Source organism: Xiphias gladius, chromosome 3 (assembly GCF_016859285.1).
Source record: "Xiphias gladius isolate SHS-SW01 ecotype Sanya breed wild chromosome 3, ASM1685928v1, whole genome shotgun sequence".
NCBI lineage: Eukaryota > Metazoa > Chordata > Actinopteri > Istiophoriformes > Xiphiidae > Xiphias > Xiphias gladius.
The window spans coordinates 24,322,056-24,349,758 of NC_053402.1; the positions used below are offsets into that span (position 1 = coordinate 24,322,056).

Sequence of the window (27,703 nt, forward strand, 5' to 3'; positions counted from 1 at the left end):
CAGATCAACAGTTAGAGCACGAGCTTTGAAAATGCATATTTATATCATGTGTATATATGAGCAATACTCCATTTATAATATCAAAAATTGAGAAAAGCAGCAAATTTATAGTTTAATACCCAAACTGATTGCAAAATGAATGTTCTTTGAATCTACTATTCAGCGATTGTACAGTTTCAAATTTAACATCATTGTTACATAAGTCATTTATTATTCCTATATTAATCTCATTTGATAATAACCAGAACATGTTGATGGGTAAAAGCACTGACTGAACAAAGTTCCTTGGTTTGTGTCTTTAACTATATCAGTTGTTATATTGTGATTTTTGTTAATCTGACGTTGCATATTTCTCAGTTTTGAACCACATTTGCTTCCATACAACAGTAAGATGATTACTTCCTGTGAGTTCAGCTTTGGATATAGCAGCAGGTGAGTGGAGGGGAGGAGGCCAACCAAGGCATTTAGATGCACCTTTAGACTTCCACGCTGCTCGGTGATCGATACTGTGCCAAGAAAGCTGGCTCAGCGAATATTTATAGCCAGTCTGGGTTTCAGCAGTAATGCGTAACAATCTGTTCACAACGATGCGAAATAGAGAAGGGCCCAGTGGAAACTGGAAAGACTGTGTTTAAAGGTCCGACATTGAAATTTACACAGCAAGTTTTAGTGAGATACACTAAATTCAAAATGGCAACACTACAGGTACTTTTATGTCTAAAATCAGTGCAATTGTTAAACTAAATGACTGAGGTTTTTACATGGAAAAATATCTTAATCAATTTAGGCTCTGATTGGGTTTGGTTTGTTTAATTTGAGAATTTGACAATACGACACTGGATTTTAGAGCAGTATTTTGACCTTTTGAAAAATATATGTTTGCTTGCCGGTGTGTAGGATTTAGGGGGATCTATTGGCAGAAATAGAATGTAATGTTTTCATTAGTGTAGGATCACCTGAAACTAAGAGTCGTCGTGTTTTCGTTAGCCTAGAATGAGCCCTTCACATCTACATAAGGACCGGGTCCTCTTCCACGTGGCCCGCCATGTTGCACCGCCGTGTTTCTACGGTGGCCCGGAACGGACAAACCAAACACTGGTCCTAGATAGGGGCCTTTGGCGTTTTTACATTACTTGAGGTTCTCGTACATAGGGAGGGGTGAGGGGAGGGGGAGTCAGTTGGCTGCAATCTACAGCCTCACCGCTAGATGCCACTAAATCCTACACACTGGTCCTTTAAAAGTAAATGGTGCAGGGTAATCTCAGTGAACAAATCCTAATCCATACTGGTTCAATCAATACTTATATTGTTCATTACTATAAAAACTAATCATTTATATTTTTTGGAATAAATTATTCCAGTTTGTTCAGTCATCATATACAATATTGATATTGGGACCAAAACTGGAGACCGGTGGAGTTTTGTAACAATGGGAGTAAAGCTCACAATGAACTGTTGTTTTCTCACAGTCAGCACTTAAAGGACACGAACAGTACGTCATATTTATTCTAAAGACTGTGTTTATTTTATATAATTTATTGTCTGAAATGATGGACACATGGTGCAGATGTTACCAGATGTTTGGATTCTTATTGAGCACAATCAGCTGGTGTTGCTGGGTTTAACCCTGTCAGAGCCATTCTCTGTGGAGCTGCACAAACAGTACAGCAGCAGTGTAGAGGACCAAAACATGCAGAGAGCACAAACATCAGTAGGTTATCGCCACTGCATTAAGGGCTCAACAGAATGCAAGATGTACAAAACTATTTAATTTTAGAAAATGTTTGATTGCAATTTAATCAAACTCGTTTGGATTTTTGGCGTCGTCACCTTTCAAACCATTTCTCGCAGGATTTTTAGGAATTTTTTTTTTTAGATCGATCAGAATCACTGACATTGTAAAGTCTAAACATTAACAGCTTCCAAAACTTCATAGACTTTGATCTAAACAGAGAAATCCTGAATATTTTACATCACAACAGTCATTTTAGTGCAAGCGTCAAAAAATGTCCTCAACATTTAAAAGGAAAAAAAAAATGGAATGTGACAAATAAATTCTGCTTTATTTATGTTTTGTTCCTGCTCAAGGTGAATAGTATTAATTTGAAAATCCAGAGCCATTTTATGTCCAATATGTTTTGTTCTTATGACAAGCGAATCTATGTAAAAATCAGTATTTTGTAAAATACTTAATAGATGATGTATAGTTTTAAGTTAACTACTGGCAAGGTCCAGGTCTTTGGACACAGTGCTGTGATGGTGCCACAGACGTCACGTGACTGTTTTTAAGAGGATTTTTATGACATTTTGATGGTGTGAAAACGTCCAGATGTTGACAAGTCTTCAGATTCTGGAGGAAAATCCCAGCTGATGTTTGTTCTGTTTGTACTTTTTATTTTTGCCTCATTTTGTTGCTGTTTCTTTCTTTTCTACCTAGTACCTTTTTTTTTTTGTAAAAGGTTTTTGTTTTCCCAGTGCCATTTCTTTCTCTTATTGACTATTTGTTTTTTGCTTGCTTTTCTTTATTGATTTCTCACTGGGGATAGTGTTGTGCCTTAGCTGTACTCCTGTTTTAGGATACCTTCTCTGAAAGCATCAAAACTGTCTCAAGTGTCCAAAAACCAAAATAAAAAACAAAATAAAAAAAAAATTGTTATGAATGCCTTATAAATGACCATCGTGGTTTTGAAGTACGATTTTGGAAATAAAACAATCTCCCCTTATTTTGTGTCCATGCAATTTATTTTATGCTCTTGTATTGATGTACAGGTATTGTTGAGCGGAGGTCAGATTACATTTAGACGTGTTAGTGTGTTAGAGGGGTATTTAGATCATAGACTGCTTAATAACATGGCTGTAGTGTTTGTTAGAGAACATTTTGGAGTTTGGGTTGCTGCCATCATTAAGCCAGAAAATTTAGTTTTGGACAAAGGCACAGACTGGGGGGGCCTTGAGGAGAGACACACCTGTCTTCAGATGTGGTATCCTAATAATATACTTTCTATTTATAGAGAACTTCAATAGTGTTGGTTTTCTTGGAGCAGATTGTAGTGGCCATTAGAACAACCACAGCTGAAATTCAAGCCTTCTGGTTAAAAGGTAAGTCTGTTGAAATTCCACGAAAAGACCAAAACCATCAATGAGTAAGTGCCATGTGTGAATCCAGAGCCTGGTATATCTTACTCCTCTGTATCACAGAGCTCCATCGGTCTTCAAACCTATTGAAAACACATCGCTGAGTCCCACTGTTTTACTGGGTTCCATGTTCCTTCATCACCATAAACACACACACACACACAGTAGTTAATTTTGACTCAGTCCCACACACACTGTCCTGCTGCCCCAAATCCTCAGTCGAGCACCAGATTATTCTGCCAGTAGTCCATTTTGTGGGGGAAGCAATGCACTCGAAGAGAAGTCAGTCCAACACATTGTTGGTTTTGGTCTTGTCCTGGGATTTGTTTACAGCATCAAAAATGGCGTATCATTTAAGTACACACGGTTTTGAAAAATTTGTCAATTCAGCCCCCCCCTCCTTGTTTATACTGAAAAGATCTTGAGAATGTCCTTATTGAACTTTCACAAATGCTTCATATCTGCAGTGAAGAGCACCCACAGCCAGCGGTGTTGGAATCATCAATACAGCTGATCAATGACAAACAGCTGGAAGGACAGAGCTAATTACCCCCTCTGTGGCAGCAATCCATCTCCCAGCACGTGACACTGACCATAACTAGGAACATAAGGACTTGGGTAATTGGCAAATACTTTATGAAGCCTGGAACGAATGTATCCTGTTAATGGATAAGTGTAAAAAAACAACTATTTCTCTCTTTTGATGGAGGTGGACTAGCGGCTTCTTCCAGCTTTCAGTATCTGTGCTACGCTAAGCTAGGCTAAACGCGTCCTGGACCTCTCACTGTACTGGATGCAGAGGTATTGTATAATCCTCAAAACGCATGGGATGTGTCAGAATTGACTTACTAAGTCATGTCAATGAGATATTAAGTCATAATAATATTCTATGTGATAATTAGGTCAAAACAAAACTAATTAATTTCATCATTCCTAATTATTCATAATGGTTTTCCAGGCAGAAGCTGCCCTCCATAAGTGTTTCTGTCCGAGTGTTTCTGCACTGCAACACACTCATTTCTATAAAAACCATAATGGATTATCATCAAAAAACTCCACACAGTGTGAACATGAACACTATGTTGTGAGAATTAACGTTTCCATCAATTTATCTTGAAAAGTTTAAGTGAAAGCTCAAGCTCAAAAAGAGTCTATACCTTAAAAACACACCACTGAGCAACTAGGGGGAGGAGGAGGAGGTTCGTCTTCCCTGCCCATGTCTTGCCTTCTGCTTCAGGATTTAACCCTGCAGCCTCCCGGTCTCCATCCAGCTGCTCTGTCCTCCGTTTCCCCACAGTGGGTTTGCCTGAAAAAAACATGATGCCATTTCCCTGATGAGGACTCTTTATAAAAAGGCACCGTATCACCTCTGAAGCACACCACGGCGTTTGTCTGGAGTAAGTGCACCAACGAAACATTCACCACTGTCGGGGGACTAAACAACAGGTCAGTGGGGGTCAATCGGGCCTTTTTCTTTTGATAAAGAAAAACAAGCACAATTGATTTTATCCGGGAGCAGACGCTGCACTTTCATATTTGACTTGATCTGGATTTTATAAAATAATCGTTGTGATTTTATTTAGATTCCTAAATGAACTTGTTCCAGCGACTTTTACTGTTCAAAATGCTCCTTTTCTGTGTAACGTTCGTGTTATTACTGCTTCATGGGACGAGGTTATCCATTCTGCTTGACCATTGGGTCTGTCCACCTCATCTTTGCTGCGGCTCCTTCGTGACTAAGTTCGAGGCGGTCGGACAAGCCGTTGGCGCCCCCTTGTGTTTATTCTGTTCATTACAATCGGACCCTGAACTACATCGGGCCGGGAAATGAGAGTTTCCGGTGACAAACCACACGGTGGGAAGTTGCCTGGACGCTACATCTGAAGGCCCGTTGCTCCGGGGGAACTACAACGTTTCACACAAGACACGGGCCAAGCTGAAGGCTTGGTCTAAATGTGAGACAGACACCACCACAAACATGGATGAAGACTTAAATGTTGCTCGTTTCGGACGAATTTGATCGTTTTTTGATGCCACTACGCTGCAGATCATTGAAATGTTTTTATATAAAGCTTCCAATCACAATCTGTTAAAACAACTCACCTGTTGCTGGACTCCCCGAAATCCCGCCGACGGAGGCGCAGGGTCCTGCACGGACTGTTGTTCACCTGCTCACCGGGTAAAAATAAAAAGCTTTTTTTTCCCTCCCTCACTTAAGATGAACCGATTTAAATTTCCTGGGGTGGAAAAACCCAGCAAATGGACCTGGTCTTCTCTCTAAACCTTCCTACAGCAGCGACACGCTCGGGTGGAACTAATATCGTGAATGATGGCTCCGCACCGTTCAGCTCTGCCGGTGAGACAGCAGCTGTAACGTCCGGGCCCTGAAGCCGGAGCATCTGAATGGGACGCAGCCCTTACTAGCGACACCTGTCTGAGGTCCTCACGACTCCTGGGACAGGATTGTCCAACTCTTCCTAGGATCGTGACCGGTTGACCCCCTGCACCCGGACCTCCCGTGCTGACACAAAACTTAATATGACTTTGTTTGGGGATGATTTGATTGAACACAACTTTATTTAGGAATATGCTCAACATGAGGGGAGTTATCCTAGAGTCTGCCCACTTTGCCCAGTTGGGGGTCCAGCCCTGCCTGTGGGTATAGTGGCCATTGTAGTTAATTCTAGTTTTATATTAGATGTCAATGCTCCACCTTACCCTACACAGAACATAACACTGTCCACGATATGCACTATTATTGTACAGTATTTTACTGGGCACTCTCATTATTATACCATTTTATTTGGTATTTTATATTATTTGACTTTGGCAGACTTTTAGAAGCAGGTGGTACTAAGGAAAGAAGGAAACAGGAGATATGTCTGTTTTTATATATATATATATTTATTGTAAGAAAATACTGACAGATGCTACTAACAACTATATACAGGGGGTTTTAATACCAGCAGGGTTTTTCCAGTTGGGGGAAGTTGGCAGACGATGTGCACAGGGTGACTGATGGACAGATGTGGCGTCGCTGGCTCTGCCTCTCACTTCTTGGACAACTTGGCTTGTTTATTTTTGGGGGGCGCCCACTTCAAACACATAGTGTCCACTGTGAAAGAGATTAAGACACACCCTGAGTGAGACCCTCGGTAAAAAACAAAGACATGCATCACGCAGTTACCAGCTGTGGAGGTTAAAACCTGAACACAGAGGAAAGAACGCACAGACGATTGTTGGACTCATGGTAACTGCCAAGAGACAGGCTTCACGAGATGACACACAGACACAAAAAAAGGAGAAAAAAAAAAAACAAAAAACGAAACAGAGCTTTCTAATGCCGAGCGATGAAAAAAGAAAAAAACAAAATCTGTGCTACAGGAACAATTAACAAGTTTTAGACTGAAAGAGGAGTCTCAGAAAATGTGAATACACCCTGAGTTCACTGGATCGTATCTGTGCTGCCTGACAATAGTGTAGTTTTTGCACCATAAAAAAATGCATCCTGTGCTAACAACAGTGACCAACAGCACTTATGCAAAAGCCATAGTGATTATTTTACTTGTTTTGTGTGTTAAGGTCTGGAACCGTTAGTCCATCGACAGGAAGTTAATCTGCACAACTTGATCGACTGTCAATTTTTCTAGAAAAAAAAAAAAAAAAAAAAGATGCCTAAAATTCCCAAATGTGAATATTTGCTCGCTTTAATAGATTTCCATGATTGGGTTTTGGACTGCCGGTCTGACAAAATAAGACACCACCTCAGGCTTTAGGAACTAGTTATGGACATGTTCACTATTTTTTGACAGGGCAGCTAATCCTCATATCGGAGAACATTGAACCAGTGAATATCTGGCATTTTTGTTTCATAAATTACTTCAACAATTATTCACTTATCAAAATTGTTCTCAATTAATTTTCTGTTTACCTTGTTATCCATTACTCAATTAATTGCTTCAGAAGTAAACACACTCATACTTAAGATACATTTGTTGCTTCATGTTCAGTTACATAGGAAATGTGTTTAAATAGTATAAATGACATTATTTTCCTCGGTGCTAGAGTAATTGTGCTATAATCTTTCAAATTCACTAGCCTGGTGCTATCTCTTAAAAAAATGTAAACATTCAGTCCTGCTTAAGGCAGAACAAAACCAAAATCTTGGGATTGTCACTTGGGGTTAACCCTGATTTATGGTTAGATCCTGAGTTTTGTGGTTAAAGTTAAAACCAGGTTTAGGGTCAAGAATAAAGGAAGAAAATTAAGTATTAAATGGAAGTTTGTGTTTGTCATATAATGTCTGGACTTACCGGTTATTGGTGGTTTCTTATACTGGGCGCTCTTCAGATGCTCCTCCACCAGTTTGGGCGTCACACAGATAACATGTTGACCTTTCCAGTACTTCACCATGTTGAGTGACTGCAGTGTGCTGATGATGTCACTCTGCGTGATGCTGGTCATCTGGCTGGGGATAAACAGGAGGAGGGTCTGACGTGATGATAAAAATCAGGGCTCCCACTAAGACCAGTATGATCTGATGGGATGATTTTGGTTAAAAAGACAGAAGTGCTGGTTGTCAGATTAGGGGTTTTTTTTGTCAAACGGTGTGTTTGTGTGTCTACCTGAGGTCTTTGATGGACAGTGTTCCTCTGAAGTCCCTCAGGATCTCTAACAGGACCCAGGACCAGTAGCTTCTGTAGCTCAGTTTGCCCAGATCAGACAGAGGCTTCTCTGGAGAACCAACTGTACTCTCCAGCTTAGACAGCTCATAACCTACACACACAGTAGTAAAAGTAGAAATTTTATGGCAAAAGTGAAATGATGATTCACTTGTCCCACTACTATCTGCAACCGCCAAATTCACATTCTGATACTGTTTTGCTTACAATACATTTATGCAGAAAGTGTGGGTTAAGTGAGCTGATATTCTTGAGAATTTGACCAGGGGCTCTTCTTCACTCTTTTTGGACTAGAAGTTGGCTCTATGAAGCGAATAATTACAAAGTTTGATCCGTATTCCAACTACAGTTGGATGCATGAAAAGCCACAGTGAAACCAACACTAGACCATGGTGAAGGCACATACTGTATATACAGTATGAATATTCCTGCTTAAATTAGTCAATCAGTGGCGTAGTAAATTCACAAGACGTCAGACTGACACTGATGCTGATTAGCAATTCATCAACTAAAAATGAACTTATTAGACAAATATTTGTTGACTACAGTTTCAAAAGCACTAAGATTACTATGTTTTTCTTTGTTCCATGTCACCATCAAATGAGGACTGATTTTTTTTGGCTGCTTGCATTAAAAAATAGAAAAGATTAAATTGTAGGCTTTGGTAATTTGTAATGATCATTTGTCAGTCTGGATTGTTTATAGGTTAAGCTATTACAAAAGGAATAGGAAAAAATAACTAATATATTTTATCAATAGTGAAAAGTTATAATTAGCTGTAGCACTTATAAACATACACTATAACTTCTGTAAAGTTGTATCACTTACTGAAAGCTATGAGAAACTTTCCGTAGCCTCTGCGTTGGTAAGGCGGCAGTGTGAGAATACACGCCACGTTATTCCCATCTGGAGACTCTTTCTCCTAAAAACAAGCCCAAAAGCAACAGTTAGGACCAACAGTTGCTATGTCCTCTGTTCAATTCAAACATTTTATACATATACATACATACATATACACACACACACACACACACACACACACACACACACACACACGCACTTGAATGTTTAGGATCCCAATTAATACTAACAAATGAGTGAACTGATTACAAATGTAACAGGTCTGTCAAGCAAAACCTGCAAAGAGGTTAAAAGAAGTGTAACGTTTGTGAAACTAAGACTGATATAATTCAAATATGTTTAAATCCACTTCACTCCAACACCATTGGAAACAATACCGAACCCCAGACATTACAGCCCTCAATGCCGAGACTTACTTTGGAGAAGTAGCCGACTATGTGCGCTCCCTGTTTGTTGACTTCAGTGAGGATGTAGAAGATAAATGGCTCCACATCAAAATACAACGTCTTGTGGTCGAGAAATAGTTTGGCTAGTAGACAAAGATTCTGACAGTAGATCTGCAAACAGAGACCAACAACCAATCAGTACAGCGTCATCACTCATAAGAGTCTCTTACAGAATCGAAGTGCAGTTCAGTTTTATTTCCACGTAAAACTGGGTGGGAAACGGATGAATTCGTATTATTTTGCAATCAACAGCATGCATCTTCAGCCGTGGCACAGACTTTGCAGATGTACTCGCCTTGTGGTCGCGCCCATCCACTTCAAACACTGATATGTTGCTCCTTCTGTAGATTTCTTTTCCTGGAGGCTGTTTCCACTGACAATGGGACTGAAGTGATAAAAGGTCACAAGGGATGTAGAAACATCGCCATTAATGGTTTCCTGGAGTTATCTGTGCTGATGGTTACACGTGACTCACAGAAAAAGTCACAATATTTTCCAAAATAATAAGTAATAAGTAAAAGGTCAAGACATTCTACTGGACATTGACTAAAACTCTGAATTTAAAGGACATTTAATTTCACAAGTCAAGTCTCCATTCTTAGACTCAAACAACGATGGCAAAAGGATGAACAAACAGCTGCAAAAACGCAAAGGTTGTCAAATTTAAAAAAGACGACTCCATGAGAGGCACAAACTTCCCTATATCCTAAACTGAAGTGAAAGCTGGACTGACCAGGTGATGTCTGAAGGTCTTCTCATACTTCATGTATTTAAGGCAGTACTCGCAGATCCACAACTTGGGCTGTTTTCCATAATCTTCTGGAAACGGTGAGAAGTACCAGGCATCAATCTCAAAGTTTCCAATCTGGATTTTATCCACATATTTCACTTTGGTGATCTGTCGGAGAGACAGGCATGGTGGTGTAGTGGGAAAATGGTTTATTACATAAAGATTACCAAACATCTCAGTTGAACATTAAATGCAAAAGTCAATTTAACCAAATAGTGCATAGGACACAGAAGGAGGTAACTGAGCTACAGAACAAGGCTGTTATAATTGCACGCTTTTTATTTAAGTACAGTGTGTCATCTTTAAGAGAAACCAACACACATCGGTCCAGCCTCACCGCTTCATGTTCCTTCTCCAGCGCGGCAGTTGTTGGGTCCATCTCTGCATACGTCTGCAAAAAGAAAATGCATTAGGTACCACCGACCATTTCGTACACGAGATTGTCACCACAAACAGCCAGAAATTAACTAGATAACAGACAATGTCTCAACCTTCTGGACATGGTTGATCTCATCGTGCTTGCGCTTCTGATTGCGGGTGATCTTCCTTTCAGGCTGGTCGCCCAAATCACCAACACCTCCAATCTCGGTGCTCTTTCTCACTGCGTCCTTCACTGTCTTGGTAAGTGCCAGGCGGGCCTTACCCACCCACTCATCTAGGCGCCTGTTGACTGCACGCCAAGGAACAGGAGACGAAGACCATTGTGGGCCAGTAAGCGAGAGGGATGGAGAGGATGCAGGCAGATTCAGCAAGGTATGTCGAGTGGCAAAATGAGGGTATAGAGCAGGGATGATAGTGAAGAAACATCAGACATCAACTTTGATTGTGTAAATGTGAAGGTTTCTTTGTGTACATTGTATTCACGAGTGTATCAACAACTAGCGATGTACTCACATCCTACATAGTGAACATAGAACTCCTCCCTGCCCTCCTGCTCATTCAGTCGGGACTGAATAACCTCGGCTGTATCTGAAAAGTAAGCAAAATCCGTCAGGTAATGAGTTTTGTCAAGCCAAGCTGTTTTCGCCAGTAATTGTTGTCTGCAAACTCTACCTGGTTTGGATAAAATGTCTAGCCAAACGTCATTCAGATTCCTAATACTTTAATACTATTTTTGTTTATTAGCAAAACCACTTCATGTTATTTCACCCGGTAAAATGTAGTTTAATATGGAGTGCGCCATTCTTCAATTCGGAGATTCCAAAATCCGCCAAACTGCAACTTTAGCCGATTTACTCCAGGGACCATAACAACTTTTAGAAGTGGCTCGCACGTTGTTTGCAGTGTTTAATCATCTGTGCCGAATTTTCCAGAAAGTTCCAATGATAATTCGTAATATATAAATAGTTGAATTACGTCCTAAAGCGAAATACATTGTTAGAGAATTACTGAGACTTTGAGCTTCTAAATTGAATTGAGTTTGGTGTGATCTCCTTCCCAAAACAAAGGCGACAGTAACGTTGGCTCGCTAACCGAAATGTGTGTAAACTGGCAGACCAGTAGTATCACTCACGCCATGTCTTGTCGGCTCTTTGACATAAATACGTCTCTCCAATCTCGACCGACACCTCTTGCTCTCTTCCGCTGCCGAGCACCCCTCCGTCCGGGGTGTGCTGACTACTAGAACCCCCGGCTTGTCTCCCACGGCCAACGGCCTCCGCCTCGTCTTCTTCCCCGCCACTGCCGTTGGAAGAACACGCAGCCGGGATACCGCCGTCCAGTTCTCCCCGCTCAGTTTCAATATGACTTGAATCCATGTCTACATCCATTCTACACTCCGAGTCCTTGTTGTTATTATAGCTTTTGTGAAACTCGGTCCCGCCAGTCATACCCGCAGTCGTTTTAAAAACAAACCACACGCCTCTGCGACCCTGCGCAGATTATACAGATGGGCTGGTCTTCAACAACAAACTGCCAAGATGGCGTCGGTGAGGCGACGGTTCCGCCTCTCTTCCTCCTAAGATGCTCCTCCTTCGACGTTCAACAACAACAGCTCCCATGTGTCTTAGCGCTACGTTGTTTTAAAATTGGTTTTATGATCATTGGAATTCAGGGCCGAACTAAACTTTTAGGGGTAAAGATGGAGAAAGATGTGATTGTCCCACTTTCTGTGCATTGTGTAGCCTATGGTTAGAAATCTCTTACTAGTTTCTGGGTACACAATTTAAGAATATGCACAAGATAAACTGAAAGAATACAAATTTAAAACTATATGTTAACTCACCAAACCTCTCCAAGATGTGTATTATATAATAATGCTGGTGTCACCATTAGCCCCTTGTAACTCCTGTTTATGTTGTGCTGCATGTGGCGCAAACAGTATTAAGGAATTAATGATTTGTCAAAATACCACAAACACCAGACCATAAATGTGTAACCTTCGGGGCCCCTGATGGTCTGGGCCACAAAGAAGTTGCCCAGTTATTTGTAATATGGATAGAAAAATCACAATTTTGTTTTCCAGCCTCACAGTACTCAGGGCAAAATGGTCCTTTTCAGAACAAGAACCACCAGACCAGTTCTTACCAGGCTGTGAGGTTTGGACAGTTTAGCCCCATCAGCTGCAGACCTAGGACTATTCTCTAGATTCTTTTACCGGAGTAAAGTAGTAAAAACACGCTGTAAAGTATACTCCTTTATAAGTAAAAGTCCTCTATGTAAAAATTTACTTGAGTAAAAGTACTGAAGTAAGTGTTATCAGCTAAATGTACTTAAACTAGGCCCTCCGTGCAGGCAAAATGGTCTCTATTAGGAGTGATACGATACAATGTGACTATTACTGATGTATTAACATGTTAGCTGCATTGTGATGTTGTAGCAGGCCAATGCGAAGCTGATTTTATTTAATGTTGGGTGGTTTAATTAAATGTGTAACAATGCATTGCTTTTCTATTTTTTTTAAATTTTAATCTGCAAAGTAACCGGTAACTGCAGCTGTCAGATGAATGGATTGAAGTACAAAAGTCCTTTATGAGGCTTAATAACAAACTGGACCTCCAAGGCCACATTGCCCCGCGGACCTCAGGGCACCACTCCGGCCCTCTCTGGCCTCAGTACCCTGTCTGGTGTATTGCTATGTTAACACTCCCTGCAAATCTTCAGCTGCCTCAAATTACAGAATCCTTTATTTTCAAATTGATACATTTCAAAGAGAGATATTCGAGCTGCAACAGCCACAGCTGCTGTAACTAAACTGAACTGAAATGAACCTTATTACAGACACACTGTAACACACTGACATCCAGAGAAAATTTTATTTGCGGTTCTTTCAAGTCATATTGCATCACAACAAAAAACAACAACCATCGGTATCTGATATTAGTGTGCATGAAAGGGCATATCAGAGACCAGGATAACGGCGATGTGCGGGAGGTTAGGACACTACAGCGAATGTCATTTCTGCTGCAGGGTTTTAATCTATTCAAACTCATAATGGAGGCACACGTACATTTGTTCATTGGCCCTCCTGTTGCCCTTTGTCATAGCACCTCCTCTCTTGCCCTCTCTCTCTCTACCACCTTCTGTTGGAAGCCCCTGCCATGACCCCGGTGGGGCCCGCCTCCTCTGCTTCTCGAAGCTCGCCCGTCCCAGTGGCATCGCGCGGGCCCAGGGCCCCCGCTGTGCGAGACATATCGGTGAGGGCCCTTTCTCCGTCCACGATGACCACGGCCGCCGGCAGAGTCTGCAGCATCTCTTTGGCATCCGGTCTCCAGAGCCGACCTGCACACTGGCTGACCGTCGGGAGAAACCTGCCTCTCTTGCTGCCCTGCGTAGACCTCCCTGCCTGTCTTTGGCTGACATAACTCTGCATGTACTTGCATCTGATGGCCATGGCTACCTTGGGCTTGGGCTTGAGCTTGAGCTTTTGTTGGTCTTTCAGTGCAGTCTGAGGACAGAGCGAGTTTGTCCAGCTGCTCTGTGATGGGGGCGGCTCTTCCGTGTTGAGGTCTGGACCTGCCTCTCCTCGGCCCCCTCACCTGGTTGTGATGCCTCTGGCCCTGACCACCTCTGCAGTGGGACAGTCCAGGAACAAACTGGTCCACTCTGATACCAGTTTCATCAGGGGAAACATTAGAAGCAGAGGGTACCGCAGGGCCAGTGGAGATATTTACGTCCAGGTTTCCGTTTTCAGCGACAGATGGAGCCTGTGGGAGTTGCATCACTGTAAATGTTTTTATATAACTTTGTGTAGGAGCAGCCTTAATAAAGCAGCTTTGAGCTTGTACTGAGGTGTTTGGTTTTTTTTACTTTTGACGGAGCTGGGCAAGCAGTTTGCTTCTGCTCTTTTCTGTTAAGCTAAGCTAGGCAAACATCTCCCAGTCCTCTCTATGTGCTTCCAGTGCAGAGATGAAACTCATGTCCATCTTCATGTCTGACTCTGGGTTTAACAGCCAACAAGAGCATTTCCCAAAATATGAGTTTTCCCTTAGCGTAAAGTAGCTTGAAGTTGATAAGTGTAAACTACAGGTCAAAGCGTATCACTTCTTAAAGAGGTATAATCCTTTCCTTTCCCTTTTTCTGTTCCCATCTTGACTACATTTATTTAGTAAATTACAGAAGCCTAAAACTCAAATTTACTTAAATCTCCACTGGACAGGTTTTCGTATTTTTTTTTTCCCTTTCTCTCCAAGGAATGAATTTCCACCCTATACAGTCACTGAAGTAGAAGCTACAGTATTGTGAATCAACGATTGCTGAAAACAGCTGTGTCATGGATATTTGCTGGCCACCAGTGGGAGCACTGAGCACACTGCTGCGGATCCGCTCTCCATTGGGGGAGCAAGGAGAAAAAATCCAGACGGTCTTTGATTTCACTCCTCCCATAACAACTTTTAGAAAAGCCTGAGTAACTAAAATGGGCAGGTGATTTGTAGTATGACGGAAATAAAGACAATTTTTAGGCTCTGATTTCTCAGCCATGTTAAAAAGGTATGCGATTACTCTAAAATAAAAGACTGGGGCAAAATATAACAAGCTAACATTAAGATGCGGATGATTCAGCCTTACCTCATTGATATGAATGAGAAAACGATTCGATTCCACCTCCGGGTCAATGATCCCACCTTTGGCCCTCTGTCTTTCCAAAAGCTTCTGGAGTTCGACCCACTTTTGTTGAAAATCTGAACCAATCGCTGCTTCGTCCAGCTGAGTGAAAAACACAAAGTCAGTTGATGCTTTTACTTTTTCATTTTTTAAGACAGTGAATCTGTTGAGGCTGAAAGTTCCTTCCTGACCCTGGAAACAGCAGTCAGCAAAACAGCCTGAGCGTAAGGTCCGTTGGTAAAGCTAGTAATAGACCTTATGGTGAGCTTGCTTTGTGAAGTGCAGCAGTACATTAGAAGCTGGCTTTACCTCAGGCAGCTGGGGTGCAGGGGATGACAGAAGCTGATTAACATCATATGCCAGAGGCTCTCTACACACTGGACACACCACAGTCAGCTCCTATCAGAGGACTCCGTGTGAGTATTCAGGATTTCTTTGATAACAGCTATTAATTGTCAACACAGCTGCTGATATCGGACCTGATAGTCTGTTCTCTCTCTGGTCTTGTCCTCCTCTAACTCCTTCTCCCTCTGGCGGAGCTCCCTCTCGGAGTGGCTGGCGTAGCGACCGAGGCAGTGGGAGTGGAAATAGTGGTAGCAGCTCGTCTTGGTGAACGTCTCTCCCTCCTGAAAACATCCAGCACACACAGAAGCATGGAAGGATTTCAGTTGTCGTGCAACAACTGTACCCAGCCCTCATGGGCTTACAAGACACCACAATTTCACATGAGTCAGATCCAGAGTGCTGCTTAGACATTTTCAAACAATACAACAAAATCGAATTTCAGTATAAACTAATCTGCCAAATACTTTCTTGATTAACATTTAAATTGCCAGAAAATAATCAAAAATGTCAGTCAATGTCTCCTAAATCCCAAATTGACTTCATCAAATTACCGGTTTCTTTGGCCAACAGTCCAAAAATCTTAAGATACTGAATTTACCATCAATCTTCACAAATGTCAACCTGGAATATTTGGATTTTTTGCTTTAAAAATGACTCCAACAATAGAGAAAACCAACTAGAACAACTTTCACAATCAAATGTAAATTTTCTATAACGAAAATTCTGTAAATCACTGGAAAAAGAAAACATTTACTACAGAAAAATGTAGAAATACTGTTGAAATAGTCCATCTTGTCCTCTTTTCCAGGAATCTGAGACAAACTGAGCAAACTTAAACACGTCAAAATTAAACAACCATCCTAATTATTATGATCTGTATACCAGAATATTTCATTTAGCGAAAAATTAACTCTTTTAAATCATCATAGTTTTTAACAGTACAAAGGGGAAAAAAAAAGACTCTATTCATTATTTTTTACCTGCTTAATATTTTGGAATCTGCCAACATCAACATCCAGAAGAAGAACAAGAGCTCTGATCTGTGCAACTAAACTTTGGGTTCTGGATGAGTGAGAGGCACAAGTGATTCAGGGCAGAACTTCTGTTTGATATGCATACATACAATCTCCTCATGTTTACATCCAAAGTCCAATATCCACTCTATCCTTTTGTAAAAACATGATATGATTAGTGCAGCTTTAAAGCTATTAAACTGCTGCACTCGATTCAGCAAAAGCCTCCCGAAAGAGTTCAGGGAGCAAAATTTAAGAGGTTTCTTTGCGAATCAGGAAGGATCATGAAAGAGACTGTTGAATGTTTAAAAAAAAATAAAATAAATAATAATAATAATAATTTTTAGACAGAAAAATCCGCTAAAGCGCTGAGAGATTCTGACAGTGACAGACGGTGAGAAGAGTAAAAATAGATGAGAAAAAATCTTGATATTCAACATGTTGCTTCTTCATAAAAAGGGTGAGATGGGACAGAAGACACTGTGACTGATGGGAAATGTGGTGGAAACACATTGAGACAAAAACAACATACCTGAAATCCATAGAGACAAATGACACAATTTCCATGAGGAATATTGCTTTCAGTCAGGATTTCTTTTGCTTTCTTGGGAAGAAAAAAAGACAGAGGACAGTTAAAAACAAAACAGAGCATCAAGGGACTTAAGTAACAATATTACTGATCAGCAACATTACGGATTAACGCCATCATCCGCTGGGAGTCACACAGTATATTCTCATAAATGATATGGAAAAAGACGCTGCACATAGTGACCTCAATGAGCTGATACAACACTGCCGAACCCAGACAGGACTGAGCCTCCAACTGAAGACACTTTCGGACACTAGGAGAAAGGAGATGCACATGACTTCAGGGTTTCACACTTGTTATATAAAGCTCCTTAGCAGAAAACAGGGAAGTCGGTAAATGAGACACACTGAGAGAATAGAGTCTAATCAGTCTACTGGTCCAGTCCATTACCTGCTGAGCTTGTCATCAGAAAGCCCCCGGGGGTTATGAATGGAGATGGCTGGAGAAGACGAGGGATACTACAGATGCAAAAAGGGGGGAGGAGACTCAGACTTTACTTTCGTTCATCAGCAGTAGTAATAATAACAAAAACACACAATTTACCAGCCTCATCCTCAATGACCTGGTGCAGATAGATCATTATTTAGAGTTATTTACAAACCACAACCTGACACGTGGAACTTTCATTCTATAGCATGTAATACTGGGCATTGTGTTTCTGTCACGTTTTTTTTTTCCCCCTTCACATCCAGAATGTCAACCTGCACAAATGCCATGGCAGGATCAGAAAATGGGGAGTGCACCTGCTGATCGAGGGTCAGTGTCAGGGTGAGTCGGACAAACTGGGAGACAGAGTCCTCCGCAGTGGACGGGTACAGGACCAGGCTCACCTCCCAGCCCCTGGAGGACAGAAAACACCAGCCACTTTAACAACAGCTGACGGTCACACACTCCGCTTGGAATGCTGTTAACCGCCCCCCACCCCTTTATGTGAGTCCTCGCACCACCGAACAGTCTGAACTCTGAGCCCAAGCTAAACCATCAAAATGCTGAAATTACAGCCAACTGTTGTCTCACCCGTCCTCTCTCCTGTCCACCTGCAGTTCATCCAGGTAGATCGACTGCAGCACCTCGATTTCAGACACCACGCTGCGGAGGAGAAAACTGCGGGAGTTAAACTGTTAAACTGGTCTTTTTTTCCTTTTTCTGAGCCGTTTTTAACTGTTTAACGTTCACAGAAATTAAGCTAACGTTAGCATGTTAGCTCACACACTGTGCTACTGCTTAGCTCCATCCCCCGGCCTGCGACACTTCATCGGATTTTACCCGGAGCACAGTAACTGACACTGAACGGGTTAGCTGGAGATAAAATACGCAGTGTCGTGAGATTTCTGAGGGTGTGAGGGGAGAGTCGACAACAACACGCTGTCAACAAACAGACTCACTCACTCGCTCTCCGCTGCCATGATGATGTTTCCGTGTGAGCCGCTGGGTGCTGCTGCTGCTGAAAAACACAAGTGTACCGGCCGGAAGTGTCCTCAGCCCGAGTCAACACGATTTTTAAAAAAACAAAAAAAATCACGTGACCACGCCACGGCTACATCACGTTACTCCTGCTACGAGCGTAACACGCCTATTCCCGCAATCAAAGCCCCGCATCCACACCTTCGCCCCATTTGAAATTTTATTTTGAACGTCTTCACCGGAAGTTTTACTGTGCTAGCATGTCGAGCAATGGCGGAGGGGAGTTATCCTGAGTGTCCGCTGCCCTCCGGTGGCCACAGTGCGTAACTGCACCTGCATTTCAAAAGTGTATTTCATTTATGATTTTTTTTTGTGTGTTTGTTTAATGGCCGCACTTCTGTCAACAATTAAAAATAAAATAATTCTCTGTTGTGGTCACGAGATTAAACAAGATTTTTCCAATTTAAATGAAAAACGTGACAATGTGACAAAAACGTATAATCTGAGCATACACCCTCCGGTGGTCATAGTGCGTAACTACAGCTACTGTAAAAATTTTATTTTTGAATGTTCAACCGGAAGTAGCACTACACTTAATGTGGCACGCTTGACGCTAGTATGGTGTACTTGTAGTTATTCATTGTGGCCGCTAGAGGGAAGAAATATTCGTGATTAAAATGCACCCCGATTTATTGTTTAACTATTTTAAAAATAAATAAATAAATACAATTACTATTAAATATAAATTATATGTACCGGAGACAGCCACATATATACAAATGCACTTTTACCTACATATACTCAGACGTAAATGAACAAAAAAGAAAAAGATGGAGAGAAAAGGAAAAGTTTATTCATATGCACAACAATTATTTCTCATTTCAAAACAGTCAACACACGACGTTTCCTTAAAAGTAAACAACGATGATGACTGATGAACAATATGCACCATCTGCATCTATATGAAAATCCAGCCACATTACTGGGAAACAATGGAAAGGGAAGAGGTTCAGACCGTCCAGTGCGATGCGCTTAAATAACTGGATTGCTTTGGAAAAAATTAAGAGAAATCTTGGGTATCAGTAGGTGCTGAAATAAAATGCCACAAACAAACATAGAAGATAACGGAAAAGAGGAGTTGATGGTTCGTGATCATGGGAAGAGGTCGCTAATATCTCACATTTCACATGTGCTGAGGTACACGTCGAACAGAAATATCTTATTAAAACAACTCATTATTTGTGGGATTATTATAAATACGGTAACTTTCTTTTCTACGTAATAATTAGTTTCACTTGTTGACATTTATATTGATAATACTGATCTTCTGTGTGTCGGAAGTAGTTTTACTCTTGATATCTCTAACTTGACGCTGGGGGGGTGTGGTTACTCACTGTGGCCACTAGAGGGCAGAAATATTCACATTTCATATGACAAACATAAACTCTGTTCGACAATGTTAAGTAACTGTTAGACTGTTGTGAGTGTTATTAAAACAACGAATTGTTAATACAGTTATTAAAAATATCGATGCTGCAGCGGCTGTTTGTCATAGTCACTCCAATAATGATGTTAAAATAACAGTTACTCTGATTAACTCTGCGCTGCCAAGAATTTAAATGGAGGGTTGCAATTCCTCACTGTGGCCACCGGAGGGCAGCGAACACCCACGAGCCTCGGGTCAACTTGTCAAGTCGACCAGTTTATCATACTGACACTTCCTGTAGACTTTCAAAACAAACTTCTTGATCCCAGTGAGGCGCTGCCTGCCGCTGACTGTGGGGGGAGCGCCTGAGCGTACACTTGGCCCGTAACTCATTCGAAGAAGACGAAGTAAACCCGCGATACACAAACGTTATTTCAAATTCATAACACTAGAGTGATAAGAGCTATTATTACTTTTAGACATAAGTAAAACACATCTAAGACATAATGAATATTTGTACATTGACGTGTGCGACGTTATAACCCGGCAAAAGGATCCGAAGATTAAATGTTACGCTCACATTAGCTAGTTGGTTGTTTCTGAAGAAAGTGTAAGAAAATGGAGGAAATTTTGATGGAATCGGACTCGGCCGAGATTTCTGGATCCGCACCACAACACGGGGTCGCTGAGGCTTGGGATACTATCACTGCAGCTTTGGTGAGTGGAGGTTGTCACCGGATTCGTGTGGTCGAGTAACCCCGAAGCCAACATGGAGGGGCCCGATGCAGCCGAATTCCATTCAAATATCTCATGATTTAATGTTTGCTCGTTTGTTGCATGGTTCACACCCAGTGAAATATGACTTAGGACAGTTCACTAATGAGTAGCGTTTCTCGGTGAAATTCGGGGTATGTGTATCCTCGCCTCTCTGGTCACTGCTTGTCTTTGTCCTCCCGGTGGTCTCTTTCTGTCTCGTTGTGTCTCTGCTATGCTTTACTAGCTGTGTGCCTGTGTCTGTGCACAAACCCGCGTCGACTAGCGCCAGCTGCTGATGTTTTTTGTCGTCATTTGAATGGAAGAGGTTGTTTACCAGTGTCAACCTCCTGTTTGCCAAATGTGCAGCGTCATTCTGCAGGTCGAGGCTCCAACCTGCAGTTGAAGGAAGGATAAGAAAACACAGTTTTGACTAGAGGAGGCTCCGTACTAACCCTGCCCTGGTGAAACCTTTGGCCAAGACCAAGATGCTGAAAATCCGAGATCAGTTTGTTAAACACAAAAACTGACCCAAGGCTCCGTACTAACCCTGCTGTGTGAGAACAAAATCATTTGTCTCTGTTTTTAGGTGTCTCCTGGCTGCTCGGTGACGGAGCAGAGCCTCTCGGACTCCCTGGCCCTGCTGTGTCACCAGGGTCTGGGCCGGCTGCTGGGCAGCTGGCTGCTGGAGACTCTGCAGATGCGTCTGTCCTCCTCTGTGGTTCCTGAGTTCTGGTTCGGACTCAAACAGCCAGAGAACGAGCTGGAGGAGAGAGACAGGGCCTGGGTTCTGCTCACCACCTTTCGGACACTGCTGGACCGACTGGAGCCTTTCCTGGGCAAGTAGAAAAATATAAGGACTGGATGAGTTCAGAGCGGACCACTGGTTTTCTCTGTTTATGTCAGGGCAGCAACAGTATTCAAACCGCCCCTTTTCCTCCCCCCAGGTGGTTTGGAGCGACTGGGGATGTGGCAGGATGAGGGCAGGGGTGGTCTCTGTGGCCCGGGGCCCAGGGGCCTTCAGGAGCGGGCCTTCACCGTCATCAGGGCCCTCCTCCTCTTCTCTCCCTCCCCTGTTCTCCAGGAGCGAGTGCTGGAGTTTTACAGCAGGACCTTCTCCGTCTATATGAACCAGGAGGGGGAGGCTGAGGACGGGGCCGAGGTTCCCGACGGCCCAGAGGGAGGGGTCTGCCCGGGCTGTGGGGTTCCAACACAGCAGTGCTGGTGTCAGGAGGCCCTGGAACAACTGCAGGAGCTCAGCCACATACTGTGAGTATGTGGCTGAGCTCAAAGTTTGTGGCTGGCTCAAAGTAGTTTCAAATGAGGGTGGATGGTTGATTTTCCTTCTTTCTTTTTCTTATGTGGTTGTAGTTCCAGACTACACCTGCTGGAGTGGGTCAGCTCCGAGGCCGTCACCTCCATCCTGCACAAGCTCATCGAGCAGCGAATGGAGCAGCACTGCAGGGGCGAGTATGAATGCTCCTTCCTGCTGGAGTTCCAGGAGGTATAACCGGATGATCGGTGAATGTTCAGATGAGTTTCGTGACGTTGTATCAGGACGAGCCCCTCGTTAGCTGGTAGCTGTCTTAACGTTACATTTCTTGTTGTGTGAGCAGTGGCTGGAGCTAGTGCTGGGCTGGCTGAGCAAAGTGTTTGCAAGTGAGGTGGACACAGACAGTCCGGTACCTGCCCCCAAGGCTCCCAGCGCCCCCAGCGCCCCCAGCGCGCCCAGCTTCCTGGTCGGCCAGCCTGCCAGCTCCATCCTGAAACAGTGGAGATGCCACATGCACCAGTTCTTCTGCAGGATCTACGTCAACATGAGGATCGAAGAGCTCTTCAGCATCATCAGAGGTGAGAGAGAAAGCAGCATAGTTCACTGGTTACTTCCAAGTGTCCCAGCATGTCTTCAAAGTGAAACTGTAGACGAGTTAAGAGCAGAGATGTTTGAATTTTTAACTTTCGCTGCGTGACTTTTCTTGTGTTTATTGTCACGTCTCCCGTCTCTCAGACTTCCCAGAATCTAAAGCCGCTATTGAGGATCTGAAGTTCTGTCTAGAAAGAACCAACCAGAGACAGCAGCTCCTCACCTCATTGAAATCTGCTTTTGAGAGCCGCCTTCTGCATCCGGGTTAGTTAGTGTACAGTGCACCAGACTGTTTCTGTTTCCACACCTGTTCGCTAGACAAGATGCAACACGTAAACAAGATGTCTTAAGCCATTGGAAGGGATGGTGTTTGTACAGTACCGTGTTAATGCAGCGACGACACAGCACAACCAGGAGCTTTTTTCAAAATGAGTTACACTTTTTCTTTAGTCTCTGTCTTTGTGTGCCATCCGTCCTCAGGCGTTCACACATCTGATATCCTCACGGTTTACATCTCGGCCATCAAGGCCCTCAGAGAGCTGGACCCGTCCATGGTCATCCTGCAGGTCGCCTGCCAACCGATCCGCAAGTACCTCAGGTGAGCCGCTTTCTATTTATAAAAACTTTCTTAACATAGAGATAAATTATTATTATTATTATGGTGACATGTTAAAGTTCTTGCTCGATATGAAGTTTAATTGTTGGTGGCTGATATCTTTGGTCTCCCTGATCTTTGTGCTTTACTTTGTGTAAAAATGAAATAAAATGCAGAAAACTTGAGTTGAACCAAAACACCAAAACAAAAACTTGAAAACACAGATTAAATAAGACAGCTTCAGTTGACTTCTCTTAAAGCTTCTGCGGTGCGTTGTAGGACTCGGGAGGACACGGTGAGGCAGATCGTAGCCGGTCTAACTGGAGACGCTGAGGGCTGCACCGACTTGGCCTCCGAGCTGTCTAGAGGAGACCCGGTGACTCTGGAGATGCAGGACAGTGACGAAGAAGGCAACGACCCAGAGGACTGGAGTCCAGACCCCACCGACGCCGTGCCAGGTCAGTGAACCTGCCTCTGGTCTGGACCTGCGCCCTGAGAACAACCTCTGTTAAGATTCGGCGCTGTATAAATCCAATTGAATTGAACTGAATTGAACACAACGTGTTTTCGCTTGTGTTTGCATTCGTGGATCCCCGTATGGTGTCGTTCAATGAACCGAATTTCACTCGGGGTCTAACGGGTTTCCTCTTAACATTCGCCAGATAAAATGGGCTCAAAACGTCGTTCGTCAGACATCATCAGCCTCCTGGTCAGTATCTACGGCAGTAAGGACATCTTCATAGACGAGTACAGAGCCGTCCTGGCTGACAGACTGCTGCACCAGCTCAACTACAACACTGCCAGGTACATCGGAACGAACCTAGACGTTGAACGTATGTGTTGATGATGTTGAGTCGGAAACTTGTCATTAGGGAAATGACAGAATAATGGCGACGTGAAGTCACAGGTTGAAAAAAATTTAGAATCAATCCACTGTTGGATTTGGAGTCATTGTATGGAGGATCTTGTTCCTTGCTGCAGTGACCAAGTGCCACTGGGATTTGAGCCGAGGCTCATGGGTACTGTAGTAAAGGGAGCCATTCACCACACTAGACCAATGGGAAAGGAATAGATTTTTCATGTGGCTAACGGCCATGAAACCGTACTGAACTGACCTGACCACCAGCTGTTGGCTGGTCTTTGCTGCCGCGTCTATATCATACATCGATGATGTATATCGTTTTGTCTTCTGTGCTCTGTTTGCAGGGAGATTCGTAACGTGGAGCTGCTGAAGCTCAGGTTCGGGGAGTCTCACATGCATTACTGCGAGGTCATGTTGAAGGTAAACACACTCTGACACACGTCAAACAGTCCCATATGCTGTAATACCCTTGTCACAATGATCAACTCTGGAACATGCACTGACCTTAAAACAAAGGAGGTACTCTTGACCTACACATCGAACAGATACAGCGGGGTCCACAATGGGAAAGAGGTCTCAGACTTTTGGAGCCCACTGTATGTGGCTTGTTCTTGGTCTTTTTCCACCTCCGGGGTTTTAGCGGAAAGTTTTACCGTCTCATCACAGTCTATTTGATTATAAGAAGAAACTGACTTTCACTACCGTTCAGTAAGGAAATTAAAATTCATTGTTTGAAATTCTGAATCTGTGATTTCCCCCACGTGGTTAGGAACAGGACACAATTCACATTTCTACAAGGGTGTAGTTTTTAAAAATTTGCAGATGACGTATTTATAATCATAATATTAAGTACAATGACACCATGCACTAGATAGGTTTGAATCAACGTGAAATGCATGGTCTCACATTGCTCTCGTCCGTCTCCTGTCCAGGACATGGCGGACTCTCGCAGGATCAACAGCAACATCCGTGAGGAGGAATCGAGGCTGGGCGAGGAGGAGCAGCCCCCACTGTCCCTGTCAGCCATCATCCTGTCCTCCGAGTTCTGGCCTCCGCTGAAGGAGGAGAAGCTGGAGCTGCCTCCGCTGATCTGCCAGGCCATGGAGGCCTACACACACCGCTATGAGAAACTCAAGGTGGAGTGGAGTCACCTGCTGCTTTCTGACAGCATGTCACTGGTTGTTCTGTTAGGAGGAGCTGATTGTACCAGTGCTGCTTTTGCATGTTTTACGCAGTTAACTATAAATCACTCTTGTGATATGCTTTTCCAAAGCATATCAAGACCTTTTTGTTGACTGTCTTCAATTTATTTCAGTACAATATGAAAATTATCTGGTGAAATTAAGTTGATACTGCATCTATGCTGCAGTTTTTAGCAGGGGCTCTTAAGGAACCTTCACTATTGTTGCGTTCAAGGACACTATGACACCTGATGTATCAGAGTTGGGAGCAGAGTTTTAAGGGCACAAAAAAACTATTTGTTTATCCTTTAAACTCCACGTTTCCTCATTGTTGTCTCCACGTTATTTTCCATCAGCTGTCAGTGTCAAAACGCTCTGACATCACTGATTTGCGTGTGACCAGAAATACAACACTCAGCAGCGGCGTGGATTTAACTTCCAAGGATCTCAACTCTGTAACATCGGTTTGTTTTCTTTGTTTCAGGCCATGAGGACGCTGAGCTGGAAGCCTCACCTGGGTTCAGTCACTCTGGACGTGGAGCTGGAGGATCGCACCCTCACCAACCTCACTGTCTCTCCCATCCACGCTGCCATCATCCTGCACTTCCAGGAAAAAAGTAGCGTCTTTCATTTCAAACAGATTTCATGTGTTTGCTTTTTTTCCAGAATAAAAATTATTGTTAAGCGAGATTCCGCTTAACGTTTTGGGAAATCCTCATGTTAGCCAACAAGAGTATAGAGTGTCGATTTAAAATCATAATCAAATCTTGAGCTTGATTTCAACCAATGTGTTATAGTGACCATCAAACTCAGCACTGGCTGCTTCACAGTAAAATCTTTTTACGGCTCCTTCATTCACATCTTTCATATGATTTGACCAAATTGCCAGTTGTATTTTGGTCCTGTTTGATTATGGTTTGTATTTTTCTTTTAAAAGTCGGACAAAAATCCGCCCGCTGCACTGATAGCTCCCAGGAAATTAAATTTAAAAGATGTTTCGAGCTAACAGATGGAAATGTTGGTCTTCATCAGGTGTTGTCAAATTATAGTATTGGAGAAGCATCTACAAATTTTATTGCTTCAATTTTAAGTATAACCCCTAAGAAGGATAATGGAAAATTAAATCAGAACATCACCCAAGAACTTTCCCTTGTCAAAAAGTAGCTGCAAAAATTTACCAGCAGAAGATTTGGATTTATGATCATTTTTCTGCGCACCAGGATTTTGGTCAGATGTTTTGAAACCTCAAGCTAACATCTTGTGGCTGACATTCATTAATTCCTCCTCCAGCATACATGCCCTGAATCCGGCCCCTGATAAGCTGGTCAGGTACCGGCCATGTCATTAGAAAATTCAACGTTTCTGCTGTGGGCTACATTCATTCAGCAACAGCAGGTCTCCAAGTCAGGTTTTAGCGCCTCAGCAGTCCCTGCCCTCATGTTGCTAAATATAAAAATGATTACAGTGAGCTCCACACAGCGAGGTGCACAGATTTGAAGGTAAGGAAGCAGAGCAGTGGTTATCAATCACTACTCCGTATCGACATATAGCCTGAGTTGAGGTACTGGAATCCGTTTCAGGACAGAAGAAGTCGATTGTGAATTCCTATTTAACAGGAATCTATTTGTCGTCCATCAGGTTCTTGGACGCTGGAGGAGCTGAGCGTGAAGCTGGGTGCCCCGAAGGAGCTGGTGCACAGGAAGCTAGCTCTGTGGCAGCAGCACGGCGTGCTGAGGGAGGAGGCGGGAGGGCGCTACTATGTGGTGGAGACGGGCTCATCCAAAGAGAAGATGGAGAGAGGCGTGATGCTGATCGACAGCGACGAGGAGAGAGACTCCAACACCACCACCCAGTCCGAGCAGAGGGAGGAGAAGCTGCAGGTGCCCACGACACACACACACACACACGTATACTCAAAAATTCAGTAACAGTTATCGGGATGAAAAATTACTGCGAGCCAAGAGGCCTCGTAAAACACTCAGCGTCTGTCTCTGCAGCTGTTCTGGGCCTACATCCAGGCCATGCTGACCAACCTAGACAGCATGACGCTGGACCGGATCCACTCTATGCTCCGGATGTTCGTGGCCACGGGACCCGTCGTCACGGAGATGGACGTCAACGAGCTGGAGGCCTTCCTGCAGAGGAAGGTCAGGGAGCATCAGCTGATGGTTTCTGCAGGCGTCTACAGACTCCCCAAATCCAACTGATGAGGGTCAGGAACCAGGGAAAACTGTCCAAGTGTGACGCTGCATTCGTGTGCTGTGGGAAAAATAAGAAAAATACTGTTCTCCTCAGCTTTTGGGTGAAAAAAACCCTGGGATTGCCTGTATCAGCTATCAGTAAATTACCGTGTGTTCTGCAAACGGACCCTTTCTTAAAGATAATCTCTGACATCACCCGCAACACAAGTAAGTAACAGTAGCTGAAAGAGGAGAATAGCTTTTTCAGTTTCAGGGTAATCCAACAGAATTTCCACCAGCCTGTCAAGCTGGTTGTTCCTGTGATATGATTGTAGTGTAATTTTGTGAAGGCTTTTCCTCTGAAAGGTTTGGTTTTCAAACTAAAAGCACTTCCACCCTCTCCAGCATCAGTCCAGACAGTGTTAATGCTGCAGCTGGAAATTAAGTTGTTGCGCATCCTATTGGTGTTGAACACTGATGTAAAAGACCGATATTATAATGATAAAAGCTCTGTAACGTCTCGTGTGTGTTTGT

At 43.1% G+C, this 27,703-nt stretch overlaps 3 protein-coding genes and 1 long non-coding RNA gene across 5 annotated transcripts in view; 1 reads left to right on the plus strand and 3 right to left on the minus strand.

Annotated features, from left to right (window-relative positions):
* Positions 1 to 5,565, minus strand: part of LOC120788192 — a 10,877-nt gene extending 5,312 nt beyond the window's left edge. For both annotated transcript variants that reach the window (XR_005707199.1, XR_005707200.1), the window contains exons 1-2: positions 5,239 to 5,565; positions 4,293 to 4,441 (exon numbers count right to left, since the gene is read on the minus strand). This is a non-coding gene — a long non-coding RNA (uncharacterized LOC120788192). The remainder of the gene's footprint in view (positions 1 to 4,292; positions 4,442 to 5,238) is intronic.
* A 468-nt stretch (positions 5,566 to 6,033) lies between these two features.
* kat8 (K(lysine) acetyltransferase 8) lies at positions 6,034 to 11,861 on the minus strand. The gene is made up of 11 exons (XM_040123761.1): positions 11,428 to 11,861; positions 10,809 to 10,883; positions 10,406 to 10,584; positions 10,252 to 10,305; positions 9,858 to 10,022; positions 9,420 to 9,509; positions 9,095 to 9,235; positions 8,646 to 8,739; positions 7,761 to 7,911; positions 7,449 to 7,603; positions 6,034 to 6,250 (listed from the first exon to the last, which is right to left on the minus strand). Exons 1-11 carry the CDS (start codon positions 11,741 to 11,743, stop codon positions 6,186 to 6,188), a joined length of 1,485 nt encoding a protein of 494 aa, XP_039979695.1. The 5' UTR covers positions 11,744 to 11,861; the 3' UTR covers positions 6,034 to 6,185.
* Positions 11,862 to 13,147: 1,286 nt separating this feature from the next.
* rnf25 (ring finger protein 25) lies at positions 13,148 to 18,356 on the minus strand. The gene is made up of 10 exons (XM_040124249.1): positions 18,294 to 18,356; positions 17,922 to 17,993; positions 17,648 to 17,744; positions 17,295 to 17,362; positions 17,088 to 17,157; positions 16,848 to 16,919; positions 15,437 to 15,583; positions 15,267 to 15,356; positions 14,922 to 15,059; positions 13,148 to 14,059 (listed from the first exon to the last, which is right to left on the minus strand). Exons 1-10 carry the CDS (start codon positions 18,308 to 18,310, stop codon positions 13,394 to 13,396), a joined length of 1,437 nt encoding a protein of 478 aa, XP_039980183.1. The 5' UTR covers positions 18,311 to 18,356; the 3' UTR covers positions 13,148 to 13,393.
* A 1,717-nt stretch (positions 18,357 to 20,073) lies between these two features.
* anapc2 (anaphase promoting complex subunit 2) lies at positions 20,074 to 27,680 on the plus strand. The gene is made up of 14 exons (XM_040123997.1): positions 20,074 to 20,451; positions 21,077 to 21,326; positions 21,435 to 21,756; positions 21,859 to 21,991; positions 22,104 to 22,338; positions 22,496 to 22,615; positions 22,832 to 22,949; positions 23,226 to 23,404; positions 23,609 to 23,750; positions 24,153 to 24,228; positions 24,741 to 24,944; positions 25,474 to 25,606; positions 26,628 to 26,869; positions 26,987 to 27,680. The coding sequence occupies exons 1-14, from the start codon at positions 20,353 to 20,355 to the stop codon at positions 27,194 to 27,196; spliced, it is 2,463 nt and encodes an 820-aa protein (XP_039979931.1). The 5' UTR covers positions 20,074 to 20,352; the 3' UTR covers positions 27,197 to 27,680.
* Positions 27,681 to 27,703: the final 23 nt, after the last annotated feature.

Coding starts and splice junctions, on each gene's coding strand:
- anapc2 (XM_040123997.1), top strand. CDS start 20,353: ATGGAGGAAATTTTGATGGAATCGGACTCGGCCGAGATTTCTGGATCC. Junction 22,616..22,831: donor GAGCCGCCTTCTGCATCCGG/GTTAGTTAGTGT, acceptor ATCCGTCCTCAG/GCGTTCACACATCTGATATC. Junction 26,870..26,986: donor AGAGGGAGGAGAAGCTGCAG/GTGCCCACGACA, acceptor CTGTCTCTGCAG/CTGTTCTGGGCCTACATCCA.
- kat8 (XM_040123761.1), bottom strand. CDS start 11,743: ATGACTGGCGGGACCGAGTTTCACAAAAGCTATAATAACAACAAGGAC. Junction 10,884..11,427: donor AAGAGCCGACAAGACATGGC/GTGAGTGATACT, acceptor CTTACTTTTCAG/ATACAGCCGAGGTTATTCAG. Junction 9,510..9,857: donor AGACCTTCAGACATCACCTG/GTCAGTCCAGCT, acceptor TTATCACTTCAG/TCCCATTGTCAGTGGAAACA.
- rnf25 (XM_040124249.1), bottom strand. Junction 17,745..17,921: donor GTGGACAGGAGAGAGGACGG/GTGAGACAACAG, acceptor TCTGTCCTCCAG/GGGCTGGGAGGTGAGCCTGG. Junction 15,357..15,436: donor GAGAGAGAACAGACTATCAG/GTCCGATATCAG, acceptor GTCCTCTGATAG/GAGCTGACTGTGGTGTGTCC.